The sequence below is a fragment of the Crassostrea angulata genome, chromosome 4 (assembly GCF_025612915.1).
Source record: "Crassostrea angulata isolate pt1a10 chromosome 4, ASM2561291v2, whole genome shotgun sequence".
In the NCBI taxonomy this organism is placed as follows: domain Eukaryota; kingdom Metazoa; phylum Mollusca; class Bivalvia; order Ostreida; family Ostreidae; genus Magallana; species Magallana angulata.
Window position 1 is genome coordinate 4,308,389 of NC_069114.1, and position 12,859 is coordinate 4,321,247.

The window sequence follows — 12,859 nt, forward strand, 5'->3', positions numbered from 1 at the left end:
TGAACTACAGACAGAAAGTACAGACGGATCTAATAGCAGCCAAATTATATTAATGTCATTACACAGCTAAGGTGAACAGATTATTATAACAGTACTTGAAATGTTTAACTGTAGAAAGCAAACATTCTTTCAAGATTGCTCATTAATTTCTTTATTAATTCCGGAAATATATTTTCCCACTCAACCGACTCTAAAAATACATTAAATTGAGTGTTTCCGTCGTGTTGGAAAACATCTGTAAAAATTTTCTCGTCAGCTGTTAGAAATGGCTGTTGACCAAGGAACGGTGTATTTGGTTATGACGGCGACAATAGGAGTAATAATGCTGTTGGTTTCGATATTCTGCAAGGACAACAAAAAAGGTAAAACTGCTCAGAACTTCGAGGTATCTTGATGCCTTCTACAGCTGTTCTAAGCATTTATTGCCAGAAATAAGTCCCGAGGGCGTATGGTGGTGTAAATCTCATTTAATGGTCAGTCGGTTGAATGGTGAACTGAATACAGGATTGAATAATAAACCCTTACAAACCAACGGTGTTTCAAAATAGCAAATTCATATACACAACAGTGTTAGGCATTTTGCTAGTTTTAGTTTGTTAACAATTTAAAAAAAAAATCGTCGTTACCCAAATACATCCTATTCGCACTTAGTCAAAGAGCAGTATGTCAGTTACTGTGAAGGAGTTCGTTTGATGTGTAGCCTAGTATAATTTTTGTAGAAAAACAGGAAAACCGTGATGTAGGAAGACAGGCTGCGGCAGCAGCTCGGGCGAGAGAGGAACTACCCCCTGGAGCCAGGCGCAGAGCGAGACCGAGGCGCAACAGGATGGACAACAGAGACGAGGGCTCAGGTAATTACTGGCATTAATTAATCATCATCGAATATTACACCATACTCCCAAAATTGAGTTGACTTATCAGCAGATATAATTTCTATTTTTATCATTATGTGACAAGAAAGTCATGGTGAAATATTTTTTCATTGTGTCCCAAGATATTTATGCAGCACATTTGGACAATTTTTTTTATGATAAAAATGCACATATTTTGAAAGAAGTGCAATTGAAGTCAATGAAAGGAAAAAAATGTAAAGTATCTTCATTGACACATATAATTATAACGTTTTTCATGCCGAAAAGTTCTGAGGAACGAAAAGACATTTCTTATGGAAATTTAGAAATGGAAATGTTGACATCTTTTCTCCTTTCAAATGTCCCTCAGAATTCCTCACATGATATATGATTTTTCAATGTTATCATCCAAATAATTTGAGACATTGAATTCGCCCTGTATTCATTTTGTCCACTGACAACGAGGGGGGTAGATAAAATGAGGTCGAATATTTCCCCATATACAGTATTGAATATGAACATTGTTTGAACTTTGAGTTACATTTGATAAATATCGAATAATTTACTAAGATGTGCTGCAGAAATATCTTGAGACAGAATATGAAATAAATTGACCAAAGTAATCTGATCTAGCTGATACTTTAATGTCATTGCCTTTCATTACTTTAAGTTTATATAATTTAAAACATTTAAAACTGTCATTTTTATGGAGTGGTAACTTTTTCTACAGTTCAAATATTTACTCCACCACCATGATAAATTTTACAAAACATGATGTCCTTTCGAGGCACATTGAAACTCATTTTGCCACCACAAATAGTCAGTCACAGTGAAATTAAATCTTGGGTTAGAATTACCATAGAATACATGTGCAATGAAAGCTCTAAATATGATTGTGGCTGTCTTATTGAATGACAGATGAAGAGGCCCTGCCATTAGACACAGATGACATCAATCCATTCGAAGATTTTGAAGGAGAAGGGAGAAAGATTGGCAAAAAGAAAATGTTAAAACTGCAAGCCAAGGAAGAGAAAAAACAGCAGAGACTGGTGTGTGGTTGATTTCCAAATCAATACAAAAATTTATAGTAATTGCAATTAAGAAAAATTTGTTATTTTTATGCAATTGTTTCACAAGAATATGTATATATACAAATGTTTTATACTATCAAGACTTTTGAAAGTTTTCAAAGATTTTTATAAACAGTGAGTTTTTTCTTCCCCAAACATTAGGCTGAAGAAGAAGAGCGGAAAGAGAGGAAAGAGCGTGAGGCTCTCCTAGAGAAACAGCGAAAGAAGGAGGAGGAAGCGATGAAGGCGGAGGAGGCAGCGAGGGTAATTAGAGATGGGAAACGAGGGTCTTCATTACATATAGTTCTGTCAAAATATAAGCATGTAATACATGTAATGGAAGGGGTAGCCGGGGTAATTAGACAGAGAAACGAGGGTCTTAGTAATCGCTGTCAGAATTGGTGCATGTATGAATTTGCTACTGTTGCACTGATTTCTTAATCTCATCTACTGATGTACAGATATAATTAACTTATTCTGATTAATATACACTGCATTGATACAGAATTTTTTTCACAATGTAAATGTAACTGAATTGGGATAAGGATGTTGTTTATTTCATAGATCACAGGCCAAAAGGATTTATTAATGAGAACAGAGTATTAAGAATCCCTTCAATTTAAATTTATGATAACCTCCATATTTATCCCAATGATTTTTCTTTGGGGGAGGCATGTTAATTAAACGGGTTTTCCAACGGAAAAATCCGGTTATTAAAATGGTGAAAATGGCGGGCGGGCGGCTGCCAAAAGGGTACCCTCATTGTACGGATAATACCTCCTACAGTTTTCAAGATAGGAAGTTGTTCTTTTGCAGATCAATTGTACATATATCAGAGGTATGCATATTGCTAGGATTTTGATTTCCGATAATTTATCGAAAAAATACCAGCTTTTGAACTTAGTCATTTTTTGGCAAAATATTGCATATAGGGTACCCTCATTGTACGGATAACTCCTCCTACAGTTCTCAAGATAGGAAATTGTTCTTTTGCAGATCAATTGTACAGAGGTGTGCATATTGCTAGGATTTTGATTTCCGATAATTTATGAAATAAATACTAGCTTTTGAACTTAGTCATTTTTTGGCAAAATGTTGCATATACATGTAGGGTACTCCATTTCACTGGATAAGGGTTGACATGGATTTTGGATACAGTTTACATAAAAGAAAACCCGGTTTGCTGTCACATTGACAGCTTTTCACTTGTTTTGCTCTTAAATTTGAGAGAGAAAATGCAAAACATATCACACATGTACTAGATATAATGATATAATGATATAATGATATTACATGTAGTATGATTCTAACTGCTAATGTATGTACCCTTTACTGTTTTTGTTAACCTAGTAAGCATTTTCTGTCTTGAGAGCCTTTGTTCTTTGCTGTCAAGAGTGAATATTGAGTGTGGCATTTTGAAATGCTTTCCAGGCAGAAGAGGAGCGAATTCGTAAAGAGGAGGAGGAGAGGCGTGAACAGGAGGAGTACCTCAAACTGAAGGAGGCGTTCAGCATTGAGGAGGAGGGAGAGGAGGATGTGGGGCCAGACCTGAGCGTGAGTTGTCTGCCCTTGATTTCTGAAAGAATGGCTCTGATTGGCTTTTAAAGAGACCAGGGCTGATGGGTTGAAATGACCACCTTGTAGAATTTGATTAAATGAAGCCGTTATAGTTGAATACCTTCATTCTAAATGATTTTGTGGAACCCTTTCTGTATTGGTACATGTACTTTATTTGACAGACCTTTGTTGACTTTATTGTTTAATTACATAAACAAGATTTATGTTACATAACTATTAACTTTGTGAAGTTGAAAAAGGTAAAGCCTTTTGTTTGTAATGTGTAAATTTAGAGATGAAATTCAGTTTTCTTGATCGAAGTTAAATCAGATGTTAGGAAATATAGATTTATTTACATTAGGCTAGTATATCATCCATGGAATGGTTTATTTATTAGTTAGCGTATCATTGTTTTCCTCTGTTTTGCAGTCTCAGTCTCTGCTACAAGAGTTCATTGATTATGTGAAGGTGAGTTTGTTACCTGGGTTCTTTATTACAGGGATTTTAGATATTTCTATTTTGATCTATTAGACTAAGACATTGGACATTGTTATCATTTTCTGTACAGATTTGAAATCTGTCTCAATTTTAATTGGCAAGACACTATTACAATAGGTCTTGTGGAGGAAATGTCCATTTTAATAATGTATATGTTATGCGATTAGTCTCAAATAACTGAATTAACTGAATCTTTTGTTTGCAAATTCTTTGAACCCTTTCTGCCCTGCAGAGCAATGCTTTTTTTTTTTTTTATGTTCATCGCTCTAACCGCTAACTCTCTCCATTAGATTATAGTCTCCTTGCCAGCAGTTGAAAATAAATTCATCTTTCATCTTACTACTCAAGTTCCTCCCTATTGAATTGTGGATTAGTTTTGACAGTGTGATGCACATCTATTTTTCACTACAGGAGATGAAGGTTATAATGTTGGAGGACCTTGCAGCTCATTTTAAAATCAAGACACAGGTCAGTTGGTTATCCAGGTCCCAGTAACTTTACCTGTCTTCTCAATGCATGTGAATTTCACCAGTGCATGCAGCCATATACAATAGAGAGTAGAAACAAGTAGAACGGTCATCGATTCTGCAAATACAAGCATTTCTTAATACATATACATTCATTTGACAGAAGCATTGAATGACATTCAAACGTTCCTTTTTGGTTTAGGTTTAACAACATTATATAAATTGTGATCGCTTAAGTAATACTCTATTGCTAAACATAAACTTTGGGAAATAATTCAATTATGTGACTTAGATCCCATGAGAACAAAAGACCATTGAGTGAGTATTGGAATATAAAAGACTTGCTGTCTCTGCCCCTAATCTATTCCCAAAATCACAAACAATGCAGACTCTCATTGTACACTCATTGATCCTTATAACTCAACTGCGGAAAAAGATGTAAAAGAAAAACTTTGACATTGGGTGATTTGACTTTGTTTATCTTTACTTTTTAGCTCACCGAGACGAAGTCAGGGGGAGCTTATGCTATACCCTTGGCGTCGGCGTCGGCGTCCGGACCTGGTTAAAGTTTTTGTTGCAGGTCCTGTATCTAAGCTATTACTTGTCCTATCTTCACCAAACTTGCATGGATGATGCATCTGGACCTACTTATGGACTTGAAAGACTTGGATGCTGAATCTGAGTCCTAAATTGCAGATGCTGGAGGAGGTTAAGGTTGTTGGACCAGGTTAAAGTTTTTGTTGCAGGTGCCCTTTGATAGCAATATCTAAGTTACTGCAGGTCCGTACTTCTCCAAACTTGCATGGATGGTGTGTCTTATGATACTGATGCACCAGACATGCTTGAGTGCTGAATCTGAGCTATAGGTTTCAGATGCTGGAGGAGGTTAAGGTTTTTAGCTCACCTGAGCCAAAGGCTCAAGTGAGCTTTTCTGATCACAATTTGTCCGTTGTCTGTCGTTGTCGTCGTTGTCGTTGTCGTTGTTGTCGTTGTTAACTTTTCACATTTTCATCTTCTTCTCGAGAACCACTGGGCAGATTTCAACCAAATTTGGCACAAAGCACCACTAGGTGAAGGGGATTCAAGTTTGTTCAAATGAAGGGCCACGCCCTCTTTAAAGGGGAGATAATTGAGAATTATTGAAAATTTGTTGGTATTTTTCACAAATCTTCTTCTCAAAAACTATTCGGCCTGAAAAGCTAAAACTTGTGTGGAGGCATCCTCAGGTAGTGTAGATTTAAGTTTGTTCAAATCATGGTCCCCGGGGCTAGGGTGGGGCCACAATTGGGGGATCAAGTTTTACCTAGGAATATATAGAGAAAATCTATAAAAATCTTCTTCTCAAAAACTTGTTGGCCAGGAAAGCTCAAATTTGAGTGGAAGCATCCTTAGATAGTGTAGATTCAAGTTTGTTCAAATCATGGTCCCCGGGGGTAGGGTGGGGCCACAATAGGGGGATGAATTTTTACATAGGAATATATAAAGAAAATCTTTAAAAATCTTCTTCTCAAAAACTATTAGGCCAGAAAAGCTCAAATTATAATGGAATCATCTTCAGGTAGTGTTGATTCAAGCTCGTTCAAATCATGGTCCCCGGGGGTAGGGTGGGGCCAAAATGGGGGGATCAAGTTTTACATAGGAATATATAAAGAAAATCTTCTTCTCAAAAACTATTAGGCCAGGAAAGCTCAAATTTGAATGGAAGCATCCTCAGGTAGTGTAGATTCAAGTTTGTTCAAATCATGGTCCCTGGGGGTAGGGCGGGGCCACAATTGGGGGATCAAGTTTAACATAGGAATATATAGAGAAAATCTTTAAAAATCTTCTTTTCAAAAACTATTTGACCAAGAAACCTCAAATTGGCAGGTAACCATCCTCAGATAATGTAGAATCAAGTTTGTTCAAATCATGGTCCCTGTGGGTAGGGCAGGGCCACAATGGGGGATACATTTTTATATAGAGAGAAAATCTTTAAAAATCTTCTTCTCAAAAACTATTAATCCAGAAAAGCTCAATTAGGCCAGGAAGCACCCTCAGATAGTGAAGATTCAATTTTGTTCAACTCATGGTCCCCGTGGGTAGGGTGGGGCCACAATTGGGGGATCAAGTTTTACATAGGAAAATATAGAGAAAATCTTTAAAAATATTCTTCTCAAAAACTATTTGACCAAGGAAGCTCAAATTGGCAGGGAACCATCCTCAGATAATGTAGATTCAAGTTTGTTCAAATCATGGTCCCCGGGGGTAGGGCGGGGCCACATGGGGGATATATTTTTATACATAGAGAAAATCTCTAAAAAATCTTCTTCTCAAAACTATTAGGCCAGGAAAGCCCAAATCTGAGTGGAAGCATTTCCAAATTGTATAGATTCAAGTTTTTTAAAATAATAGTCCAATGGTATGGTGAGGCCACAGTGGGGGATGAATTTTTACATAGGAATATATAGAGAAAATCTTTAAAAATCTTCTTTTTAAAGACCATTTGGCCAGAAAAGCTTTAACTTGTGTAGAGGCATCCTCGGTTATTGTAAATTTAAAATCACAGTCCCTAGTGGTAGGGCGGGTCCGTGATGGCGGTTTGAATTTTTACATAGGAATATATAGAGAAAAATCTTTAAAAATATTCTGGGAAAGTTTTTCGGTCCAAAACTCAGTACTTAGTGTGAAAGCACAGGTTATGCAGATATAAGTTTGATGAAACCATGATACTCTAGAGAAAAGTGGGGCCACAAAATGGGGGGGGGGGGATATAGGAATAGAGAAAAATCTTCTTACAGGTACAACAACAAAAGGGGCTTGGTATTTACCAAAAGAAAGAGGTGGATAAAAATTGGCAGATTTTCAATTTTTTTAGCAAGATCTACTGTACTTAGTTGTCAAGATATTTTGAAACTGTAATGCTAATTTGATCAGAATTAAGGCAATTGTTGCTCAGGTGAGCGATGTGGCCCCTGGGCCTCTTGTTGGGGCAGGTTAAAGTTTTTGTTGCAGGTGCCCTTTGATAGCAATATCTAAGTTACTGCTGGTCCATACTTCTCCAAACTTGCATTGATGGTGTGTCTTATGATACTGATGCACTAGGCAGGCTTGGGTGCTGAATCTGAGCTATAGGCTACAGATGCTGAAGGAGGTTAAGGTTTTTTGAGCTGGTTAAAGTTTTCGTTGCAGGTGCCCTCTGATGATTATATCTTAGTTATTACTTGTTCTAACTTCACCAGACTTCCATGGATGGTGCGTCTTATGATGTTGATGCACCAGACAGGCTTGAATGCTGAATCTGAGCCATAGGTTTCGGATGCTGGAGGAGGTTAAGGTTTTTAGAGCTGGTTAAAGTTTTTGAAACAGGTGCCCTCTGATGATTATATCTTAGTTATTACTTGTCCTAATTTCACCAGACTTCCATGGATGGTGCGTCTTATGATACTGATGCACCTGACAGGCTTGAATGCTGAGTCTGAGCCATAGGTTTCAGATGCTGGATATGGTTAAGTTTTTTGGAACAGGTCACATGTTTAATAGATAATAGTACTATTTCAAACTTGCATAGTTGATTAAACTGTAATATGAATTAATCACAGAGGAAGCTTCAGATGCAGAGCTTGATCTCCATTATCAAGGATGCTAAAAAATATATCTTAGTTATTACAGGTCCTAACTTCACCAAACTTGAATGGATGGTGTGGCTTATGATACAGATGCACCTGACAGGCGTGGATTTTGAATCTGAGCCAAAGGTTGCGGATGCTGGAGGAGGTTAAAGTTTTGATTGCTAGTGCCCTCTGATGATGATATCTTAGTTATTACTGGTCTGAACTTCACCAAACTTGCATGGAGATGCGTCTTATGTATACTGATGCACCTGACAGGCTTGAATGCTGAATCTGAGCCATAGGTTTCGGATGCTGGATGAGGTTTAGTTTTTTTGGAACAGGTCACATGTTTTAAAGATGATAGCTTGCATAGTTGATTTAACTATATTATAAATGAAATGCAGAGGTTGCTTCAGATGCAGAGCCTGATCTCAATTATCAAGGATGCTAAAGAAATCTCCTACCTCATTCAAACTTGCTTGATAGATAGATGTGTTTTTTGATAAATGATATAACATGATTCCTATGAAATAGTATTGTATGGGATGAAACAATATTGTTTAATATGATACAATATAATATCATATGTAATATTATAAAAAGTTATATGATACGATATGATATTGTATCAATTTTTGTTATATTTTATGTTATGATATTGTATCATGATATCGTTATGTATAGTATTGTATATTATGATACAATATTGTATAATATCATATTGTATTATTAATTTATTATTTTATCACACGATACTATTACATAAAATATTGCAAAATATAATATTGTATCCTATGATACAATATTGTATATTCTATAATATTGTATCATACGATATTGTATAATATGATATTAGTTTCTGTAATATAGAATTATATCGCATGAAATTGTATATAATATGATACTGTAATATTATATAATATCGTATCATACAATATTGTATAATATGATATTGGTTTATAATATGATATATTATCACATGAAATTGTATGATATTGTAAAATATATAATTGTATCATATGATACAGTATGTATAATATAATATTGTATTATATAATATTTTACTTTATCACATGATATTGTATCATTTAATATGATACAATGTTGTATCAAATTATATTGTATCATATGATACAATATGATATAATGTATAAAAAATGATACAGTATCAAACAATATCATACTATATTATACAATATAATATTATGTTTCAATGTTACGATGTATTATGTAATATGATATTGTTATATAATACTATATTGTTTTATATATTATGATATTGTATTATGTGATCAAATACAATAACGTATAACACAATTCAATGTCATATCATACGTTACAATATCATATCTCATCATTGTTTACTATGGTATGTTATTGTATCATATGATATATGTTGTAAATATGATAGGATGCAATATTTAATTTTTTATTATAATTGTATTGATTAACATATGAACATATGATTATCATACAATTTTTTAACAGATGATATACGATATTGTGTCAAAACAGAATCCATGAATATCCAAGATCATAAAGTATGATTTTCATTTAATATGATAAAGGTGGTCTCATAAAGGTGAAGTCTCATAAGGGTGATGTCTCGTCTCGGTGAGCTTTGTAATCTGTGATTACCTATGTTTATTTTACACTTTGGTATTGTACATTCTCTATAGGATGCGGTTGATCGGGTAAAAGACCTGCAGGAGAACGGACAGTTGACGGGGGTCATGGACGACCGAGGAAAGTTCATCTACATCACGGTGGAGGAGCTGGAATCTGTGGCAAAGTTTATCAAACAGCACGGACGAGTGTCCATCACAGACCTAGCTGAGTCCAGTAATCGGCTGATCAATCTAACGCCGGACAACACCGAGGTACAGAAAAGACTACTCATGGAAGTCAGCGCGTAGAACGCTCAAAGTTAGGAGAGATTTGAGGAAGGTGCCATTGTGTTGAAATGTCTGTTTGTCTGTCTGTGTGTCCGTACAAGCGGATCCTCAGTTACACCACCAACTGTTTCTGGTTGACCAATCGATACATCTTAGATAAGTTGTTCCAGGCCTTTGTTCTTGGATCTTATGAATGGATTGTATTCATTGCTTAAAGAGGGAGGAAAAAAATATCTTCATTCATTGGACAAGTGGTTCTTATATTGTATCGTCTTTAATCTAGTGAATTACAAAACCCAAATATGACTTGTTTTTTGTCAATGTAAATTTAATAAATGTTTAATTTGTTACAAGGCATATGGAACATTTTGCAACATTTAGATCTCTTTTAAAATGAAAGTCGATGGCATCACTTCTTGCATGCAGGGTAGCAAGATTTGTTATGAAATAAGGGATCATCAAACTTAAACCCTTCATGCCTTGTATTCAGGAAAACTAGAATTGTGCGCTATGATTTGGATATGGTTTAGGAGGAGCTTTCAGATAGCATGGCCAAGTTTGACAACAACAGTGAAATGTTGAGATAGAATAAAAGGTTTTACCAAACTACCCTAGATTATAATTGTGTGAAACATAGTTACTATTTATTTTGGCGGAATGATTTTTTTGCATACTAATGTACGTGTATAGTATATTGATGATGTAACACTGTACCTGTTATACATTATATAGTCACTGTACATGTACATATGTATTAGAACTGTTAATGTGGTTCAATATGTACCACCGCTATCAAAACACAACTCTAATACACGGGAAGTTGTGTACCTAATATAATTAAGGAGGCTGTATGCTCACCAAATTACCCATCACCTATTATATGTACCTTAAGCTTTTGGATTTGAATTTTAGCCATAAATTATATCATTTATTATAGAAAAATTTCAAATGTTCTTGGGTAAAAGGGAAAGGACATGCACGCACTTAGTGTGTGGAATTAGACATTATTATGAAGGAGGAGACACCGCTGTGTGAGTGGTTTTGTTTTTGTTTATATATTCACTGCAATAATTAAACATCTTGTTGACCTATATGATTGTTGTCTTGTGTTAAAATTTTAAATTCATCCTTTGATTTTTATCATGTTAATCGTCAGCTGTTTTTACGGATGGATTAAAACGCCCTTGGACATAATTAATATACCTGGGTCTGTATCTTTTAAATCTGAATTTTAAAAAAGATATATATTTACCGGCATATGTATGGTAGTGTACATCAGATATCAGACATGTCAACTTTACATTTTCCTATGACAGTTGTATAGTGAACCATTATTTACGGACAACCTGTCTGACCTTAACTGAGAATGGCGTTATAAAAAAAGGTTCTGCTAACTATTCACCTTGGATGCTATACAATACCTACATGTATATTCTAAGAGGAAACGGACTTTTATTTACTAGTTGTATTATTTTCCTGTAAAAAGTTCGAATGTATTGTTACAAAATCGTGCCTTTAAAATTTACTTCGGTCTTAACTCCATTAGTTTGTTTATTGACATTAAAGTCAGGTTTCAGTAAACTGTACATGTACGTGTATTTGAAGGTTTAACCACACATACCCCAACTGGTACCATAATATATTTAAAAGTATCCAATGTTTATATTAAATCCCGAAAATCCATATTATACCAGTGTACATGGACATTTTAGAAAACAGAATTTTGAAGAAAAAAAAATTACCGGTTGATATAAATATTAAAGTATACCAGTATAGTGTATGGTAATTTTACTTTAATGAAAAACAGTTTGTCGTCCATTCGATTTTTTTTTCAGACCGCGAGCTACAACCATGCAGCTGACCGTAAAACTATATTTAACGGTTTAAACAATAGTTTGTGAACGCAGATGCAAGTTTGTTCTGTCTGTAAATAAACGATAACCATATTTTGCATCCGTTAACTATAATTAAGAGTTTTTAATTATAGTTTTCACAAATTGTGTAACTATATCTATCAGAAAAAAACTTTGTTTTGCAATCGCCAATGGTTGTTTTTAAGGAATAAGGAATCATTCTTTGAGAACATGTATTATGAGGTGATAATTTCCGTCGCGGCGGGTCAAATCCAATAAGGCCCGGCTGGCTTTATGATAGATTTGACCACGCTCCGACCGAAATTATCACCTCGATCATAATATTCAAAGAATATTGTTACCTATGTTTATATCATTTCCAATGTGTACACTGTAAACAACATTATTTTAAAACCACTTTTTTATGTAGCACATGCTATATATTTCTACGCGGCGCAGCCAATACCGTGTTTCGGCTATGCTGTAAGGAGAAAACCTTTCCCCTTTCTTATTTTCTTTGTACATTAATGACTTAGAAAACTTTCTTTTGGAAAAAAATATTGTAGGTTTACAAAGCATTAGTAATGAAATCGAAAACGAGTTATTATTACATTTGAAACTACTTATTTTATTTTACGCTGACGATACCGTCATAATGGCGGAATCGACAGAAGACCTTCAAAACGCCCTCAACGAATTTTATAGTTATTGTACTCAATGGAAACTTAATGTCAATGTTAATAAAACAAAAATAATGGTTTTCTCCAAAGGTCCAACATCGAAAAAGCTTTTTTATTATAAAGGAGAAGTTATTGAAAATGTTAAAGAATTCAAATACCTGGGTATCGTTCTGTCAAGAACTGGTTCATTTATTAAAGCAAGAAAGCATTTGTGTGAACAGGCTCAAAAGGCTATGTATGGTGTTATAAGAAAAATTCGAAATTTTAATTTACCAGTAAATTGTCAATTTGATTTGTTTGATAAGGTTGTTTTACCAGTTTTATTGTACGGCTGCGAAATTTGGGGCTTTGAAAATCTAGATATTATTGAACGTGTACATCTGAAATTTTTGAAAACA

At 34.7% G+C, this 12,859-nt stretch overlaps 1 protein-coding gene across 1 annotated transcript; it reads left to right on the forward strand.

Annotated features, from left to right (window-relative positions):
• The first annotated feature begins 200 nt into the window (after nucleotides 1-200).
• On the forward strand, nucleotides 201-11,019 carry LOC128181895 (DDRGK domain-containing protein 1-like). The gene is made up of 8 exons (XM_052850460.1): nucleotides 201-362; nucleotides 720-851; nucleotides 1,770-1,900; nucleotides 2,084-2,185; nucleotides 3,353-3,475; nucleotides 3,908-3,946; nucleotides 4,388-4,444; nucleotides 9,713-11,019. The coding sequence occupies exons 1-8, from the start codon at nucleotides 266-268 to the stop codon at nucleotides 9,947-9,949; spliced, it is 918 nt and encodes a 305-aa protein (XP_052706420.1). The 5' UTR covers nucleotides 201-265; the 3' UTR covers nucleotides 9,950-11,019.
• Nucleotides 11,020-12,859: the final 1,840 nt, after the last annotated feature.

Excerpts from the sequence above, each read along its gene's own strand:
- LOC128181895 (XM_052850460.1), top strand. The coding sequence starts at position 266 with ATGGCTGTTGACCAAGGAACGGTGTATTTGGTTATGACGGCGACAATA. Across the intron at positions 363-719 it reads CTGCAAGGACAACAAAAAAG|AAAAACAGGAAAACCGTGAT; the intron begins GTAAAACTGCTC and ends TAATTTTTGTAG. Across the intron at positions 4,445-9,712 it reads ATTTTAAAATCAAGACACAG|GATGCGGTTGATCGGGTAAA; the intron begins GTCAGTTGGTTA and ends CATTCTCTATAG.